This window comes from Trichosporon asahii (genome assembly GCF_000293215.1).
Source record: "Trichosporon asahii var. asahii CBS 2479 unplaced genomic scaffold scaffold00051, whole genome shotgun sequence".
NCBI lineage: Eukaryota > Fungi > Basidiomycota > Tremellomycetes > Trichosporonales > Trichosporonaceae > Trichosporon > Trichosporon asahii.
Genome location: NW_014040873.1, coordinates 101,148 through 120,020, shown reverse-complemented (window position 1 = coordinate 120,020; position 18,873 = coordinate 101,148). Strand labels below are relative to the sequence as shown.

The 18,873-nt window shown below is 60.5% G+C and overlaps 3 protein-coding genes across 3 annotated transcripts; 2 read left to right on the top strand and 1 right to left on the bottom strand.

Annotated features, from left to right (window-relative positions):
• Window positions 1-307: 307 nt before the first annotated feature.
• On the bottom strand, window positions 308-2,387 carry A1Q1_02450 (uncharacterized protein; the record flags this gene model as incomplete). The annotated part of the gene is made up of 6 exons (XM_014323712.1): window positions 308-900; window positions 957-1,223; window positions 1,315-1,826; window positions 1,898-1,987; window positions 2,033-2,165; window positions 2,210-2,387. The coding sequence occupies 6 exons, from the start codon at window positions 2,385-2,387 to the stop codon at window positions 308-310; spliced, it is 1,773 nt and encodes a 590-aa protein (XP_014179187.1).
• Window positions 2,388-2,713: 326 nt separating this feature from the next.
• Window positions 2,714-13,799, top strand: A1Q1_02449 (uncharacterized protein; the record flags this gene model as incomplete). Its single annotated transcript, XM_014323711.1, has 8 exons — window positions 2,714-2,752; window positions 2,925-3,242; window positions 3,280-3,919; window positions 3,972-9,265; window positions 9,308-9,412; window positions 9,462-9,545; window positions 9,586-9,658; window positions 9,697-13,799. 8 exons carry the CDS (start codon window positions 2,714-2,716, stop codon window positions 13,797-13,799), a joined length of 10,656 nt encoding a protein of 3,551 aa, XP_014179186.1.
• Window positions 13,800-15,962: 2,163 nt separating this feature from the next.
• On the top strand, window positions 15,963-18,739 carry A1Q1_02448 (uncharacterized protein; the record flags this gene model as incomplete). Its single annotated transcript, XM_014323710.1, has 3 exons — window positions 15,963-16,282; window positions 16,383-16,559; window positions 16,645-18,739. The coding sequence occupies 3 exons, from the start codon at window positions 15,963-15,965 to the stop codon at window positions 18,737-18,739; spliced, it is 2,592 nt and encodes an 863-aa protein (XP_014179185.1).
• Window positions 18,740-18,873: the final 134 nt, after the last annotated feature.

Below are 18,873 nucleotides of genomic sequence, written 5' to 3'. Positions count from 1 at the left end.
CGCGCGAACAATCTCACATGGTTTTAATCACACAACAACAACATGACTTCTGAATCCATAGACTTTTCACTTCCCGTTGTACATCGATGGACTGCTGTAACCGTTACGGTCACGGAGCGAGCGAAGCGAGCGGAGTGGACTCCAAACACGAGCGGAGCGAGTGCGAGTGAGCTGACTAACGGCCTCAATAACCTGGTGAGCGAGATTCGGAAGGGTGCAGAGAGTAGGGAAGGGTAGTTGGGGTCATTAGTCATCGCATTAACCGGGAAATCTATAACGAGCCACTACTAATCGACGGTCAACACAACTACTTGTCCATAGCAATAATCTCTGCCTCATTCTTCAACCCGCCCTTGATCGTATCGGCAACCTTACCGCCGACAGACTTGACAAGCGTGCCGGCGTTAGCCTTGATTTCAGGCCCCACATTGTCGCTAGCCGGACTCGGGTCGAGGATCTTGACGAGTTTATCAACAGGGCGGAGCTTGGCCGTTTGCTCGAGGTCGACACGCTTGGCGCCCTTGCCGTCATCGGCTTGTGTTGAGGAGGCATTGGGAGCGGGGGCAGTCTGCACGCGTGACGGCCGCATGAGGGCGCCCTCGACTGCGGACTTTTGCGAGAGCGAGGCAAGCGAGAGAGCGACGAGGCCCTCGTTCATGAGCACGGGGTAGGGCGCCGCAAGCAGTCCCGCGACCGCGTCCAGAGCGTCTGCCGACGTGTACGCCTCCAGGGCTTCCTTCGCCTCTGGGGAAGAGGCAATGGGGCCCTGGGAGAGAGACCGGATCGCGTTCACGAACACGCGCGTGGCCTCCAGACTCAAAGCGGGGTCGGAGGTCCGGTCGATCAGACTGAGGAGGTCCTGTGGGCCTGAAGTGTTCGCGAAGCGGATCGCATTGGCCGCTGTGAGGTCAGCTACATTCCCTCCCCCCTCCTATGCCAGCTGTGACAGTACTTACGATCCCGAACGAGGGCCTTGACGACGCCAATCGCTGCGCCCTGTACTGCGCCCACCACGTCGCGCTGTTCCGTCCACGGCTCCAAGCCCACGACGCCCTCGACTACGCCCGCGTCGCCGAGGGGTTTCCGGTTCGCTTCGGGGATGGACAGGTTGCGCAGCAGGCCGAGGAGCGCGTGTTGCACGATTAGCGGGGATTTGGGGTTGAGCAGGTGCACGAGGCGGGGGAGGAGGGAGGGGGACTTGAGGGTTGCGATTGAGGCCGCGTCTGCATGTCAGCTTGGGAATGCTTGCACAGCTTCGACTCTTGCTCGCGCCACTTCTACTGTTGCTCGCTTCGCTCGCAACTTATGACTCACCACTTCGTGCCCTGTTTCCATACGCTAGAAGCGCACAGCTGACGAGGTCGGGCCGCTTCTGCGCGTCCTGGTCGAACCACCGCTCAACCCTCTCCCAGAGCCACGTCGGCACTTCCGTCTCGCTCATGAGGAAGACGAGCGTGCGTGCCGCCGCAGCCTTGGCCTTGCCGAGCTCCTTGTCCGTCTCTTCCCTGTTCTCGACCTGTGACGGCAGCTCCGCATGCTCGATAAAGTCGAGCATGGGCTCGACAGACGGCTTGTCCTTCAGCAGCTGCGGGGCGAGCATGTCCGCCGCCGCGAAACGCTCCAGCACACCGGTCGAGTGCTTCACGATGTTAAGCGAGGTCGGGAACTCGTCCGGGTCCATGTCGAGCGTGAATGTTGGCACGAAGGGCGTAAAGTCGCTCGCGGTCAGAGAGAAGGTGGGTTTCTGCAGAACGACATTGTCCGCGATCGCCCACAGCCACTCGGCGTCCGGCACGCCCTCCGTCAGCTTCAGCAGGCCTGTGAGGCTGGCGTGGTTGTTCAATGGCTCCGTTGCCGCCGCTGTATGTCAGCTGAAAAGGCGGCAGAGAAAGCTTACGGAGCTTGTCGTTTGTCAGGTTCAGCAGCGACGCTGTCAGCGGCACGGAGACGTCGTGCGGCAGGTCCGTCGATAGTAGTTTCAGCACGGCTGGCGCGTAGCCGTACTTTGACAACCGTTCACGGGCGAGGTCACAGTCCGCGCTCAGGTTGGCCGCGACTCGCCCTGCCTGCTGCCACAGCTTCTGCTGCTGCGCCGTTCCCACCGGCTTCGCCTCCACAATCTTGCACAGAATCATGGGCAGGTCCGTCTGCGCGAACGGTGTGCGCTGAGACGCTGGGGTCAGCTGAGGCAGATAAGAAGCTAGCTTACAATCTCTCAGTTTTGAGGCAATCTTGTCGAGCTCGCCGGCTGCCCGTTGGCATACATTGTCGTAGTCGCCCTGCTCTGGTCCACTTGCCAGGATGAGGCGCTGTAGCTCCTCGACCTGTCCGTTGAAAGGGTGCGGCTGGGCGGAGCTCAGCTCCATCTCGGGTTCGGAGTTGGTCATGTTTGCTGTTTCGCTGTCGTGTGTGCTGACAGGAATCACAGACACAAACAGAGATGTTATAACTTTTGAGTTGTATACCGACCCAGCTGCGGCGCGCATGTTCTAGCATCTCGCACAGTGTGGGTGGTGGCAATGACGCACGGAGTGCGGAGTGTGAGTCAATCTCCGTGTCGCGTGATTAAGCTTCCCACGGTGGAGGCGTGTTGCTTTGCGGCAAAGGCTGAGTGACGACAGACACTGAACAGACCAAGCGCACCTGCTGCTCTGTATCAACCACCCCCCTACGACTTCGATCTTAGGGGACCAACTACGACTGAAGTATCAACATGAGGCCGCGCAAGTCGACGCGCAGGGTGGTCCCACCGGTGAGTTTGAGCTTGAACGACGAGAGAGCATTTGCTGACGCCGTTCCGTCATGTCCATGCCGCCGCCGCCGCTTCCTCATATACTTCCCTCCTGATAACCGTTGCTGCACCTCTCTGCTCACCCTCCTGCTCACGTATCGATGCGCCCAACATACTGGAATCATGACTACAGCCACCCGACGTCGACGCGCTCATTAAGCGTCTCACAGACGCCTCCGAGCCCGATGTTGTTGCCGTCCTGAAACAGCTCCAAATCTGGCGCTACCCGCGCGCCGACATGAACTCGTTCCTGCCCGTGACCAAGAAGTTTGGACAGATCCTCGCCAATGTGCGCGAAAAGTATGGCTTTGGCGCCGCCGCGACGGGCGACTGCAAGCTCCAAATCGAGTCCTTCTCCGCCGAGGACCGCACGCTCGTGCTCGAGATCCTCCGCTTCTTCCGTCTCCTCATGGAGAACAGCACGAACCGCAAGCAGTTTGATGGCTACGAGGTGAGCTCAACGGTTGCCAAAGTTAGCTGACTTGCAGTTTGTGAACGACTTATTGTTGACGAACGACCCGGACGTGCTTCAGGCGGCGCTCTTTGTTCTTCAGCGCTCGCTGCAACAATACGGCACCCAGCTCCCTGTCACCCCAGAGCTCGCGCAGAGCATTCGCGCCCGCCTTCTCGCTCTCAGCAAGGGCTGGGACCGCTTCTCGCTCGCCGACCTCGACCTCGAGAAGCTCGCGTCCGAGACTGGCAAGCTCGAGATCCCAGACGATGTCGCGCAGCTCAAGCTCCAGTTCTACCCGCCCGCCGGCGTTGCCGGCGCCGTCGCGAGCCCCGCCAAGGCTACGACTGGTCTCGCTTCTACGGCGCAGGACACCCCGACGCGGCCGTCTAACAGGCCTCCGCCGTCGATGGCTGTCACCCCGCACCTGAACGCCGCCGCCAAGAACGCCACGACCCCCGATAACGGCATGGTCACCGTCGATCTCGGCAACATTCTCACCACGATGTCGCCGGACACTTACCTTCAGCAGGTCGCCAAGCTTCCGACCGACTACAAGATGGACGTGAACGAGCAGCTGAATGCCTTGAACAAGATCCGCGTCATTCTCTTCTCCGGCGACCGCGACTCGCGCCGCAAGCTCCTCTCGAGCAGGCTCCTCGCTCTGGCGTGTTACAGTGAGTTAGTGCAACCTGCATTGCTAACAACCAGTCATGTTCTCGTCCGAAGATGTCGTGCAGTCCACGATCTGGCTGTTCGAGCCCGAGCTCGTGAATCACATGGCTGAGCTTCTCGTGCCTGGGCGCGATGTCGGGGAGTCGGTCGTGGCTTCTGCTGTGCTCGCCCTCGAGGCCGCGGCGCACCACCGCACGGAGGTGCTGACGTCCATCAATGCGCACGTCAGCCACGGTGTGCTGATGGGAGTCCTGCGTTCGATTTCGCAGAAGCTCACGACGGACGCGGAGATCAGCTACGATGTTGTCGACGCCGTCCTTGCGTTCCTGTCGTTCATCAACTCGCAGCCCCAGTACGGCAACCTCCTCGTTGGCGCTGGTCTGCTCCCCATTCTCCTGCAGATGCTCGACACGAAGGGCCCGCGGAGAAATCAAATCATTCCCCGTACGGCGGGTCTCATCGACTCGGCAGTCTTCTCGCACCAGCAGGCACTGCAGGCGCTCACCTCCGCCGACGGCGTCAATGTTATCGTCGGACGTATCAAGGCCGAGGTCCAGAACGTCCTCGAGCATCCCGCCGGACAGGGTACCCAAATGTTCAGTCGCGACTCGGAGATCGCCTGGGACACGAACCCGTTGAAGGCGCTCCTCCGCTCAATCTACCGCTTGCTCCAAAGCACTGGCGGATCCGAAGGCTTCCGCAACGTGGTCGATACCGACCTGCCCAAGTCGCTCAAGCTCATCTTCACGAACGCTGACAAGTTCGGTATGCGCAACTTTAGCCTTGCGATCAACATCATGTCGACTATTGTGCACAACGAGCCTACGTCGCTCGCGATCCTTCAGGAGATGCAGCTTCCGCAGACGCTTTTCGACGTTCTCGAGAAGCAGATGCCCGACACCTTCGAGGTCGTTTACACACTTCCGAACGCGATTGGCGCCATCTGTCTGAACGCATCCGGTCTGCAGTCGACCCTTGACCACTTCTCGGTCGTGTCCAACATGATCAAGGTTGCCATTGGCTGGACCGTCGACAGCGACGCTGGCGAGCGCGACCAGGTTGCCTCGATCGGTGCCTCGCTCGATGAGCTCGTCCGCCACCACCCCGGCCTTCGCCCCAAGGTCCTCGAGACGGTTGTGTCCGTCTTCAAGGACGCCATCGCCGACGCCGAGCAGTTCAAGCCGCCCCTCGCCGAAGTCAACGAGTACACAGCCGAGCCGGCGCCTGCCTCCGAGGAGACCGCGATGGAGGTCGAGAGCCCCAAGTCGGAGAAGGCCGACAAGACCGAGGCTTCCAAGGACAAAGTCATCTCGAACCCGCCGCTGTCAAAGCTCACCAACATTCTTAAGCTGCTGACCGGCCTGCTCCGCAATGCCGCGATGTGCCGCGCGTTCGTGAACGAGGAGAACGGTCTCGACATGATTCTGAACCTCGCCAGCCTACCGTGCATTCCCGTCCGCTTCTCGCTGACCGAGGCGGCTGTCGCAATCCCCGGCGTCTTACGCGTGATTGGCGATCACAACCCTGTCAAGCTGACCGAGCGCATGACGAACGCCGTCAAGGACGAGCTCGAGGCGCTTCCTCAGCTTTGGAAGGACAGCGACGCCCATTCCAACTGGGCCGCGCTTACCAAGGAGGATGGCACGCCCGAAGACCATCTGCTGCTCCGCCGTGCGGCCGGCCTCGCTATGCGCCTCTCGTTCCTGTCTGAGTATCTCAGCATGAACTTCGGCTCCAAGCGCGAGGCTACCGACCTCATCAAGCTCCTCGGCGTCACCTCCGGCTCACCGCTTATGAACAACCTCGGCCAGCTTCACCGCATTGCGTTCCAGGAGCACGTCATCCTGAAGGACGTTGTTGCGGCGCAGAACCCACCGTCGGAGCCTACCACGCCCGCCACTACCGACGCTCCCGCTCAGAGCGCCGAGGGTTCAGCAGCTGCAGCTGCCGGAGAGGGCGAGGCCACCACCTCTGGCGAGACTACCGTCACGACCACCGGGGACAGGAGCGAGAGCCAGGTCATCGAGATCGGCCGCGACGTTTCCGACCTCTCGAACAAGCCGCCGACGCGCGCCCAGACCGTCAAGACGATCGCTACGCGCATGCACGCCATTCTGACCAAGTTCTTCAAGGCGTCGATCCGTCTGATCTTCAACAAGCGTATTCCCGACGCCTCGCACAAGCCTGAGGCTGACGCTCTCGGAGAGTGCATCGCGTCGATCATCATCGGCCACCTGCAGTCCTCGGCGCAGGTGCCCAGTAAGGCTTTTGCGATCGACACTGTTGCCCTTGGCCTCGCCGCGATCCTTCTCTTCGACGAGCGTGGCGTCGAGGGCTCGATGCAGACTACCCTCTTCATCCCGTTCGAGAAGCAGGGTGGCGTCAACGTCATCCTTGACACCGTCGGCCGAATTCTCTACCACCTTGACAAGATCACAATCATTCCCCAGGCCGACCGCACGAAGGAGCAGGCCGAGGAGTGGAAGACCAACGTCGCTGGTGCGCGTATCGCGACCTCCATCCTCGAGGCTCTCAGCTCGTATCGTGCGCTTGTCAACGCCGCGCAGACGACCGTCATTCAGGAGCGTGAGGCGGTCCTGCCCCCAGAGAAGCGCTTCCAGCCGCACGCCACCCACCTCCGTATCGAGTGCGCCGTGCTGCCCACCGCATTCAAGCTCTGGAACTCAAACTGGCTCCCGCACATGGACCAGGACATCATCAGCGTCGCCAATTGCATGGTTGTCGGCATGATGAACAACCGTATCGAGAAGCCCCCCGATCTTATGGAACCGGCTCTTTCCTCTAGTGACGACGAGGAGCCGCCTGTACCCCAGCCCCTGCGCCCGCAGGTCACTGCCGACCCCGCTCGCGTTACCCAGCTGACCGAGATGGGCTTTGGCCGTGGCGCAGCGCAGCGCGCGCTCGTCCGCACCCGTAACAATGTTGGAGCTGCCGCCGACCTGCTCCTCAGCATGCCGCATCTGTTCCCCAACGACGACCCGGGAACCGATGACACCCCCGCCCCAGCTGAGAACGCCCAGGCGACTCCTGCTGCCACCGAGGGTGCTGCTACCGAGGGAGGTGCCACCGCCGACGGTGCTCAAAGCACCACGGCTGAGGGTAGTACTTCGACTGCTACCGAGACTCCCGCTGAGGCCGGTCCTTCCTCCGAGGAGCAGAAGCCTGAAGACAAGAAGGACGATAAGAACAGCAAGGACGACAAGAAGGACGACAAGGAAGAGAGCATGGAGGTCGACAAGCCTGATCTACCCAGTCCTGAAACTGTCTTCGAGCAGGCGCGAGAGCAGCTGTTCGAGCTCCGTGAGAAGTACAAACCTGGCATGCCCGAGCGCGCAATCGAGATCATCGACCAGACGCAGAGCGCCATTCCCGACCTCCTTGGTGCCTTCGACTTCACGCCCGAGGGAGCCGAGTACATCCTGAAGCGCATTCAGGAGGCTGCGACACAGCAGCCGATCGACGACAAGATCCTCTCGGCTCGTCTCCGCCTCCTCGCTGTCTTCATCGACAGCCAGACCACCGCTAGCGGCGGCACGCAGATCGAGCTCACCGAGGAGCAGGCCAAGTCCGCTATGCAGATCCTCACCTCGATCCCGATTGACATGGAGAAGCGTCCTACCTGGCTTTCGGAGTACCTTCTCGCCGTGGAGGCTGTCTTCCAGATGGGCTGGACCATCACGCCTACCTCTATCGGCGACGATGCCGTCTCGAACGTCGTCACTGAGGTTGACTTTGGAGATGCTTACCAGAAGCTCCAAAAGCTCTCCCTGGACATGCTCAAGGCTGAGGACATTTCGCGTCCCGACATGATGTCCGCCATGCGCATGCTCGTCATTCTCACTCGTCGCACACCGTCCATCTGTACCCCCGACGTCATGAAGACCATCCTCGGCGCCTTCAAGACGTCGACTTCCCACGCCGTCGGCTCATTCGCGCTCCTCGCCATCGTCGCCCGTCACTCCTTTGAGAAGGACGCACTCAAGGAGACGATCGACCGCGAGGTCGGCTCCTTCTGGATAGCACCCTTCGGGCCGGGCAACCAGCGCAACGGAACTGAGCTTGACTTCATGATCCGCCAGCTGCGTCAGGTCGCGTACCGTGACCCCACGCTGTTCGTTGACGCAGTTCAAGAGCAGTTCAATCTTGTTAACACCAAGCCGCACCGTCGCGGACTGGACATCAACTCGAAGGTCTCCTTCCGTATCATGCGCAAGGAGAAGCCTGCGGACGAGAAGAAGGACGAGAAGGAGTCTGCTGAGCAAAACCAGGGCCAGACCCAGGCCCAGGGCCAGACCGACCCCTTCACCAAGACGAACTTTGACTCGTTTGAGAACCAGCCCATCATGGACATGCTCGTCTCGGAGCTTGGCACTACGCTGCGTTCCATCCAGCAGGAGGAGGCGAACAAGCGCAACGGTACCGACTACACCCCCGCCTGCGCCGAGCTGTACTCATACGCTCTGCTGCTCATGTCGGTTATGACCGAGCTGGTCGGCTCGTACATCTCAGCCAAGAAGGCGTTCATGGCCGCTGTACGCAAGCACATGCTCTACGGCGTCGGCAAAGGCAAGTCTGGCCTTGGAGCCATCCTCACCGACGTTGTTTCGTGCGTCTCGCTGTCCGACGTGCACAACAAGGCAGCTGGTGCCGCCAATCCCGCCTCGCAGCGCCGCTTGACCATGTCGAGCTGGGCTATCTCGCTCATTGTCGCCCTCTGCTCCAACCTCGGCATCACCCCGGACATCAAGGAGATCCCCGAGGACCTCGTCACCGTCCGCAAGGCGGTCCTCGACGGCATCTCCAAGGCGCTCAAGGACTGTGCCTCGCCCTCGCTCGACCTTGGCTCTCGCTACGGCCGTCTCTGGGCTCTTGGCGAGCTGATCTACCGTCTGCTCACTGCCCGTCCGACTATCGTCCCTAAGATGGGCCAACCCGCGGACGACTCGGGCCTGCACCTCGCCAAAACGATGCTCGAGAAGAACTTTGTTAGCACGATGACCTCGGCCGTCTCGGAGGTAGACCTCAACTATCCTGACGTTCGCAACGTGCTGCTGTCCCTGCTCAAGGCGCTTGAGTACCTCACCAAGATCTCGAACAAGTGGGGCAAGAGCGACAACAACAAGGGCGGCGAGTCGGAACACCCCGAGGAGAGCGAAGAGGACTCCGAGTCTACCAGCGACGACTCGGAGATGGACATGAGTGACGAGGACGAGGGCACCCCTGACCTCTACCGCAATTCCGCTCTTGGCATCATCGGCGGTGACATCGACGTCGACGACGAGGACGACGACATGGACGGAACTGATGACGAGGACGAGGACGACCTGGTAAGCTTTTGTACGCGAATTCTGAGCTAACAACAGATGGAGGCGTTCGATGAGATGGAGCACGACATGGACGATGATGAGGGCACCGAGCCTTCGGACGACTCCGAAGACGACGTGGAGGAGGATGAGGATATGGAGGGAGAATGGGTGAGTTTACTGAAGTTCTTTTGCAGCTGACGTTCAGGCTACCGAAGAGGATGAGGAGGACGGCGAGGAGGACCAGGGCATCGAGGTCGGTGCCGAACTCGATGATATGGTTGAGACTGAAATCCCATGGGAGGTGAGTCATTCGGATTTGAGATGTGGACTGACAGTCACAGGAGGATGACATGGGCGAGGAGGAGGACGTCGAGGAGTATGACTCCGAGGATGAAGATCAGTTCGATGAGAACGGTAAGCTTATTGCGATTCGAAGCACTAGCTGACCGCAGATATCGGCATGGAGTTCGATATGGACGAGGAGGACGAAGAGCTCGCCGGATTCGACGAGGACGGATATGATGCCCTCGACGCGATGGACGGCATCGGCCCCTCGCACATGGATCTTGGTGAGCCCTCCGGCGCCTGGGGATGGCAGGACCCTGCTGCTCGTCCCGGCGCTCGCAGGGGCGTCATGGACATGGACCGCGCGCCGACGTCCCTCTTCGGCTTCTCCCGCCGCGAGCCCGTTAACGTCAACCGCCACCCGCTGCTCTACACCAACTCGTCCCGTACTATGGGCGATCCGGTCCGCAGCAACGCCAACCCCTTCGGTGCTCTGTCCAGCCTCAGCGACCTCATCAGCAGCATCGAGGGTCTCGGTGGCCCTCAGGCTGTCCAGTTCCTGGAGAGCGTTGTACACCAGAGCCGACACTCTGGTGCTGACACCATCCGCGTCGACCTCGCTCACCGCAGCGACGGCGGCTTTGGTCTGTCCATCGGTGGTCGCTCTATCAGCGTGGCCCCGCCGTCGCGTACTCTTCCGTCTACGCCCGAAGAGGTGCAGCGCGAGTACCGCCCCGCTCCCACCCTCCCTCGTTGGATGGACGAGCTCGGTGTCTTCCCGCACGACACCCCCGAGCTCCAGGAGCGCATTTTCACCCACATCGTCAACCGTCTCATGCCTGCCGCCCTTCGGGCTGCGGCCGAGGAGGAGGAGCGCAAGGAGAAGGCGGAGCAGGAGGCTGAAGAGGCCGCCGCCAAGAAGCGCGAGGAGGAGGCCGCTCACGCCGCCGCTATTGCGCTTCCCGAATCGCGCCCCGAGTCCAGGCCCGAGACCGCCCTCAGCGACGCCGCTGCCGAGGAGGACGTCGACATGATGTCTCATGACGATGAGTCTGGTGATGAGGAGGAGGATGAAGACGAAGACATCGAGGATGATGGTCGCGAGCGAGTGACTATCAACATCCACGGTGAGGAAGTCGACATCACCGATACTGGTATCGATCTTGAGTTCCTGGAGGCTCTGCCCGAGGACATGCGTGCCGATGTCGTCGAGCAGCATCTGCGCGAGCAGAACCGCCTGATGCGCCCGCCCGCGTCTGACGTTCCCGCCGGCTCGTCGCAGATCAACCCCGAATTCCTCAACGCTCTGCCGCCCGAGATCCGTGCTGAGGTCGTCATGCAGGAGGCTATGGAGCAGGAGCGCGCCCGCCGCACTACCCAGCCCGAGCCCGAGCCTGCTGCGCCTGTCATTGAACCGCCCCTCCAGCGAGGAGAAGCTGCTCTTCGTGAGCTGCTCGCCGGCACTACGGATGCCCTGTTCTTCGGCCCGGACGGCGTTCCCCGAAACCGTGAGCTCGGCGGCCCGCCTGGTCTCAAGATCTTCCCGCTCAAGATGGGCCACGAGCCGAAGCCGAAGCGCGACGCCATTCAGCTTCTCGACAAGGCTGGCATTGCCTCGCTTGTTCGTTTGCTCTTCGTCCCCGAGGCGATCAGAAAGGGATACCTTATTAAGACGCTTGTTCACCTCTGCGAGAACTCAAAGACCCGCACCGACTTGCTCAACGTCTTGCTGTCTATTGTCCAGGACGGCACCGGTGATCTGCCCGCCGTCGACAAGAGCTTCCAGCAGATGTCGCTCAAGGGTCTCGCCACACCTCAGAACAAGGCCACGCCGAAGGGCAAGGTCATGGAGACGCCCGCGTCGCAGATCACTAGCGGTCTCTTCGCTCACCTGCAGTCGGACCACATCCCGACCTTCATCGCGCAGCGCTGCTTCGAGGCGCTCTCCTACATCGTCAATGCCAACCAGCAGGCCGTCATGTACTTCCTCACGGAGCATGAGCAGCCTGTTGGCCTGAAGAAGCCGGCGTCGAAGAAGGGCAAGGGCAAGGAGAAGTACCTGCCCCAGACCAAGTTCCCGATCGTCATTCTCATCGGCCTGCTCGACCGCCCCAACCTGCTCAAGGCGCCCGGCATGATGGACTCGCTCACCAGCCTGCTCGCCGCCGTCACCAAGCCTCTCGCCCAGCTGCCCCAGCAGGAGAAGGAGGCTCAGGAGGCTGCCAAGGAGGGCGAGAAGAAGGATGCCGCGCCAACTGCCGGTGCCATCACTGCCCCTCCCGCCGCACAGCCCGTTGCAGGTGCCGGGGCTGGTGCCGCCACCACCTCTGGCACTGCTGTGGAGAAGGCGGGCGAGAGCTCCAAGCCGGCTCCTTCGACTAAGCAGATCCTCAAGGCTCCTGTCATTCCCGCCCCCGTGCTCCGCCTTGTCGTCAACTGCCTCACTATCGGTGACTGTTCGAGCAAGACCTTCCGCGAGACCCTCTCAGCCCTGCAGAACCTGTCGTACATTCCCGACGCCAAGCCTGTGCTTGTCCAGGAGCTCTGCGCTCGTTCTCAGCAGCTCGGCGGTGTCATTAAGGGGGAGCTCAAGGAGCTCGCCACCATGCTCGCCGACAAGGACCACGAGGTATCGGGTGACATGCTCACCACGTTCTCGCCTGCTGGTTCGAGCCAGGCGCAGCTTCTGCGTCTGCTCAAGACCATCGACTACCTCCACTCTCATCCCCACGGTCGCAAGCCGGAGACGGAGAAGGAGCAGACGGAGGACGAGAAGGCCGCTCGTGACATCTACAACTCGTTCGACTTCACTCAGATGTGGAAGCAGCTCAGCGACTGTCTCACCCTCGCCGAGGAGCGCGAGAGCACCGACCAGATCGCTGCCGTTCTTCTCCCTCTCGTCGAGGCCCTCATGGTCGTCTGCAAGTACACGCGTACTCCCCAGACCGACGCCGTCGCCTCGCCGACAAGCCCCAAGTCTCCATCGTCCGACATCACCCAGTCGACCGACCTCTTCATCTCGTTCACCACCACGCACCGCAAGGTTCTGAACGCTATCGTCCGTCACAACCCAGCGCTTATGAGCGGTTCTTTCAGCCTTCTCATTGCCAACCCGAAGGTTCTCGAGTTCGACAACAAGCGCAACTGGTTCTTCCAGAAGCTGCGCCGGAAGCGCGAGGCGCTCAACTACGGCACGCTCCACCTCAATGTGCGCCGCCAGTATGTCTTCCAGGACTCGTACTCCGCTCTGCTGCACCGCTCGGGCGACGAGGTCAAGTATGGCAAGATCAACATCAAGTTCATCAACGAAGACGGAATCGACGCCGGCGGTGTCACTCGCGAGTGGTTCCACGTCCTCGCTACGCAGATCTTCGACCCGAATTTCGCCTTGTTCGAGCCGTGCGCTGCCGACAAGCAGACGTACCAGCCGAACAAGCACTCGAGCGTTGTTGACGACCACTTGTCGTTCTTCAAGTTCGTTGGACGTGTCATCGGTAAGGCCATCTACGACGGCCGCCTCCTCGACGCCTACTTCTCGCGTGCCTTCTACAAGCAAATCCTTGGCCGTGACGTCGACATGCGTGACCTCGAGTCTATTGACCCTGAGTACCACAAGTCGCTGCAGTGGATTCTGGACAACGACATCACGGACGTCATCGACCAGGAGTTCACGATTGAGGACGACTCGTTCGGCGAGACGAAGATTGTCGAGCTCAAGGAGGGTGGCGCCAAGATTCCCGTCACGGAGGAAAACAAGGCCGAGTACGTGCGGTTGGTGTGCGCGTACCGCCTGGAGAACTCGATCCGAGACCAGATGAAGGCGTTCCTGACTGGCTTCTACGACATCATCCCGCAGAGCCTGATCCAGATCTTCGAGCCGGATCAGCTCGAGCTTCTCATCTCGGGCATGACGACGATCGATGTCGATGAGCTCAAGAACTCGACGCAGATGGCGGGCTGGAAGGGCTCGGACCCCGAGATCTCGTGGTTCTGGCGCGCACTCCGCAGCTTCTCACAGGAGGAGCGCTCGCGCTTCCTCATGTTCGTCACTAGCAGTAGTCGAGTGCCCCTCGGCGGCTTCTCGCAGCTGCAGGGCGCGAGCGGCACGCAACCGTTCCAGATCCAGAAGCTCTACGGCAAGGAGGGCATCCTGCCGCAGGCGTCAACGTGCTTCAACCTCCTCCTCCTGCCCAAGTACGCGTCGTACGAGCAGCTGCGCGAGCGTCTCCTGTTCGCCATCACGGAGACGAGCGGCTTCGGCAAGGCGTAAGGCGCAGAGAGCAAAAACGGTGGAATGTGGAGAGTGTGCGAGAGTGAAGCGGCGAGGTGAAGGAGACGCAAGAGAGGGAGGTGGAAGGGAGACGAAGTGAACACCCCCGCAACACAACCACCAAAACAACATCTAATCAATATAAAGTCTCGGCCCAGGTCCAACAAGTTGCATGGCTCCGTTCATAAAGAATTCTGTAGATTGCTTAAATGTAGATTATCACTGCATCAGATGTGCACTGAGAGAAATGCGCGACTGAGAGACGGCGATGTGGCACAGATGGGGTGGCAGGGCATGCCGCTTGGACCGATGGACAATCGCGAAGCGGCTGATGGAACAAGGTGCGGTTGTTTCACTTGAACATCGATCGGTGCCACTCAGTTAACATTGCACACCGATGACCTACGCCTCCGAGCTTCACACCGTCCTGTTCTCCACTTTGCTTGAACGGGACATGTCGGACGATCCGGTGGAACCTGGGACCCAATAATGAACGGAGTAGATCTGGAGGGTATGTCTCACCATCCGAGAGTATGGCAGCCCTGCTATAATCATGTACTGAGTGGTGAGTTCGTGGCGTATCTGAATGGAGGGCCGACCAAGGCCAGGCAAACCAAGCAGATGATCAGCTTAGCGATCCCCATATGATTCACATTGCAACCTGTGTAGGACCTTACACGCCCACTGAGGCCGCCTGCCTAGGCTTTAAGGCATCACCATCCTCTATCACTGGTGCCTACACAGGCAATGTCTTCAAGACTTCAAGTTAGCGGTGAAGAAGAACGTCATGAAGCAAGAATGAAACCGCACTCAAAACAGATCAGTCGCGCGAGTGGAGGCAAGGTTCGAGTTGTGGCCATTCGTGCAGTGGGCGCAGACGGCCACATCGCTGCAACCTCCACCGCCTCCACCATCGATGCGAATTATTCACATGGAGACACAACCCGGTCCACCCGGCCATCAGGGGAGCCTGCCGCTGAGCTGAGGTGCTGAAAAATTAGGATAATCGATGGGCTATCGGTCTATGCAATGAATCGTTGATGTACAAGGACTGCTGGGACATTTGATCACGCTCCAAATGAAGGCCGTTGAGGTTAGCTGAGGCATGAGTTACCGGCTGTTCATCAGTCGTCGACGGTGGGCCCTGAGAGGGGAGATGGCGCATATCCTCAGATCGTGGGGTTGAATGCGCTTCGATAAGTCTACGGTCCGGTCTATCAGCCGGAATGGGGAGAAGAGATAGACAGCGGAATTCTGAGTAAGCAGCTCAGCGGCCGCGATGTCCGGGGCCGCAGGCCGCTCTCGGCTCTAGCCCCGCCAAGACACATGCGCGCAAACCGATCTGGCACAACAGGTGAGTACACAGTGCACGGGCTATTTGCGTTGTGTTAGTCCGAGCCCGAGCAAGCGCTGCTGAGACGTCTGTCCATCGCTCCCTCTCCGCTGGCTACCTCGGACAGACAAGTCCGGGCTGTGCGTGCCGTGGGAAGCAGCACTCATCCTTTGTCCGCTACGTGCCTGCCTTCGTCTGCTTCATGTCGACTCCAGGCGTCGTCCCCATTACAGACCCAATCACATGAGAGGCGACCCTCACTCACACACCTACCCCGCCCAAACCGACACCTTTGGCAACGACAGCGGGCACAGCTTCACCTGCTTGGAGTCGTCATGTTGTCCCCACAGTGCGCCTCTAGAAGTGACACACCTGCCATAGTGCAGCAGGTCTAGATCGGGAGGTGGAAGGTATATACAGAGCTACTTGGGATGTCTTGACAGCCCCCGCCCACTCTCTATCTCATCGTCAACCATAAAGCAAGGCGCTCAGCAACCTCCTCGTCTTTTGCTTTAAACCCCCCACCTCTGCGAACTCTACGGTAAGCATCAGCTGCCTAGACAACGTTGACGCAGGCTGACAACAGCTCTTCACTCTCCAGTCACCGTGTCCGGTCGCCTGCACTGCCGTCCCAAGTCCTTCGTTCCGGAAACAAGGTAAGCATCAAACCCCCAACTCAAGCTCATGACAGGCAACGCTGACGCCCCTTGCGACTCGTAACTCCGACTTCCTAGCCCCCTCTCCTCTTTCAATCACCCTGTCCTATCTTCTGCACTCCTTACACCTTCAGCACTGGCGTCGCCTAATCGTTCAACCGCGATTCACCATCCATGGTGGTCCGTGACATGTTCCGTCGGGTCAAGAATCGCAGGAGGCACCAACTTCCCGAGGGTGCGGATGTTATTACGCCCTTTCCTTTCGACCTGCACGACCTGCAGCACTCCGGCCAGTGCTCCGTCCCGACATCCCACGAAGACAGCTCGCAGCCACCCGTTATGGATACTCAGAGCAGCACGAGTGACCGCCCAGCTCCAGGCGACCCGAGTCGTGCCGGGGCGCCCCCGGTCTGTGCGGCCTCAGAGTTGAGCGACAGACTTGCGGTGTTTCATCGCCCGGCCGACGAGCGCCCCGTCGGTCCCATTCAGCCTGCGTAAGTATCTCCCCTGCTTCCTTCCTTGCCCACTCCCTGCCTGTCGCCCTCACTATCTCGAGCCCTCATGGTTTCATGTCAGGACACGGATCGCGTCTAGCTCCAAATGGCCTGCCATCGGCATCCAATGGTCGGCATCTTGTGACATGATAGACGCCACCAGCGTTCGAACCTCGGCTTCGTCCAAGGACGAAGCCAGGATCGAACTTGCCCCCTACCTCGCTTCGGCGATTTTTCACAAGAGTGATTATTATCTCACTGGATTGGCCTTTGATCCGTGATCTGGTGCAAGCGAGTTTGGCATCACTCCCCGTGTTTTTCTGAATGTCCCCGTCCAAAGACTCAGTGTTGACCACTCACAGCGTTCCTGGCTATGTTCAAGCTGTGCTCCGTCCGGGACAGAGGGACCCCATGGGCAGCCGGGACGGGCGTGAACCGATCAGCACCAGTTCTCCCCTGCTGGCCCCTCAGCCCCGCCGCGACAGCCTGGCGGATTTCTTGATTCAGCATCAAGGCTTCGTTGGACATGGACCTCCTACTCCATCCTCCGAGCCTAGCGCGACTTCCCCCGCTCTTTCCGGCATAGAGGATGATCACCCCAGTCATTCTTTGGGATCGCCGCCTACCTCGGCAAATGATCTCCCCGGCAAAGAAAGCGGCAAGGAGAACGAAGGCCCTGATGGTCGTTTGAACGGGATCTTGAGGGCAGGCAGAGGAGGTAACACTGAAGCCGTCGGAGAGACGATCAGGCGGGCTCATGATTTGGGGGCCCAGTTTCTGTCCGCACAGGTCTCACAGGCTTGCCAGAAGATTAGAGCAGCTCCGTTCGGCGCCGGACTGAGCACCGGCTCCTCCCCCCTCACTTCGAACCTCCTCGGTTCCTCTAAGCATTTCGGCGCTGGTTTCGATGTCTCCCCGGGCGATTCTTCCATCCAGCATCAGTGTCTTGCACCTGCGGTTGCTCCAGCCAACGCCTTCGACCCGGCTGTCGCCCAGCAGAAGTCGGTTTACCATGCGGTTCCGACCAAGAGCACTAGAGTGGCCCTTTCCCCGGCGGCGGCGTTCCAGCTCTATTGGATCCATCTGGAGAAGTCCAACAGTCGCGCAATCGACCTGTACGCCCTTCCCCTGGAGCATAACTCCGCCAATCCGACCGCCGTACGATCTCTCCCTTCCTCTTTCGGGCGCAGCTCGCGTCGTTCTTCTCGTGCTGCTGGCAACTCGGACCACCAGCGCGATCTTCGACCGTCCAGTGCAACCCGCAGCTCCCGATACGCACAAGGATACGCCTCCTACTTCAGTTATGGATCCTGCGGCAGCCTCTCTGCGAACGGAAGCACTCAGATCCGCGCGGCCGTTCTCCGCAACCCGTCGGGTTGCGGACAGAAGGATGTCCCTGAGCTGGGACACAGCCAGTCTACCTACGGTCAGCCGATGCAGACGATCATTGGTGGTTTCGACAATGCCAGTCCAGCCCCCAAGCCCGCTGGAAAGCGCCGCGGTCTGCCTTCGGGGCTGATGATGACACCAATCGAGCCTCATCAGGAGCCCCGACCTGTCGTCCGGCAGCCCAGCGGACATCGACACAGGGGAGCTGCTAAGGTCCCTTATACGGACCCCAGCTTCTCCTCGTTCCGCCACGCGCCTCCTCGTCAGAGCTCTGCAGGTAGCCAGGTCTCTCGCGCTCCCTCGAAAAGCCATTCCTGTGCCTGTCACCTCTCGGAGACTCAGAATGACTCACGCCGCCCGTCGGCCGGCCATTCGGCCATGTCGCACTCGCATTCCGCTCAGCTTGATTCTCGCCGCCCCTCTGCCACCACCACGTCCTCGCGCCACCCCTGCACCTCGGCGTCCGCTATGCGTCGTCCTTCGGCGTCTGGCTCGGATGTCAGTCGCCCTTCGGTTGGAACCGACTCCGCGCGTCGCCCCTCTGCTGGCGCTCCGCTCGCCCAGCACCACTCGGCCGTGTCTCCCTCGGCTTCCCGACGCCCATCTCTTTCGGCAGCGTCTAAGAACCCGGGTTCGCGCTTTGACAACGTTTACGAGGCAACTAACGGCCGCTCCCGCAGCGGGTCTCGCCCCTCGGCCTACTCTGCTCCTCGCCGTAGGTCGTCCACGACCGCGCCCGCCCCCGACAAGGAGAAGCCCGTCTACACGCGTGCTTACCTGAAGCGCTTCACCCGCTACCCGCTTCCCAAGGCACCCATTCCGGCAGACTTCCAGCTGCCGACCCACGGCTTCCCCCGCTTCTGCGAGGGCAGGAAGAGCGATGGACAAAACTGCTGGAATTTCTGTCTGAAGTGGAGTCCCCGAGAGGACGCGCTACTCCGGTGCCTGTACTGCGAGCAGTTCATCCCTCGCGAGGAAGAGGAGGACGCTTACGCCGCTTACGCCGCCGCTGTCGCCGCCGCCGCGAAGGACAACCGTGACTGGGAGACGAGCACCCGCGGCTGGTGATCCGCCTTCGCCACCTAGACTCGTTAGCGCGACTCGCTGCGAGTTCCCTCAAAATCAAGATCTGTATCATACGACTCACTCACGGAACGATAGTAAAGGACATGAACGAAGAAGGAGCGAATGTGAAGTAGGCG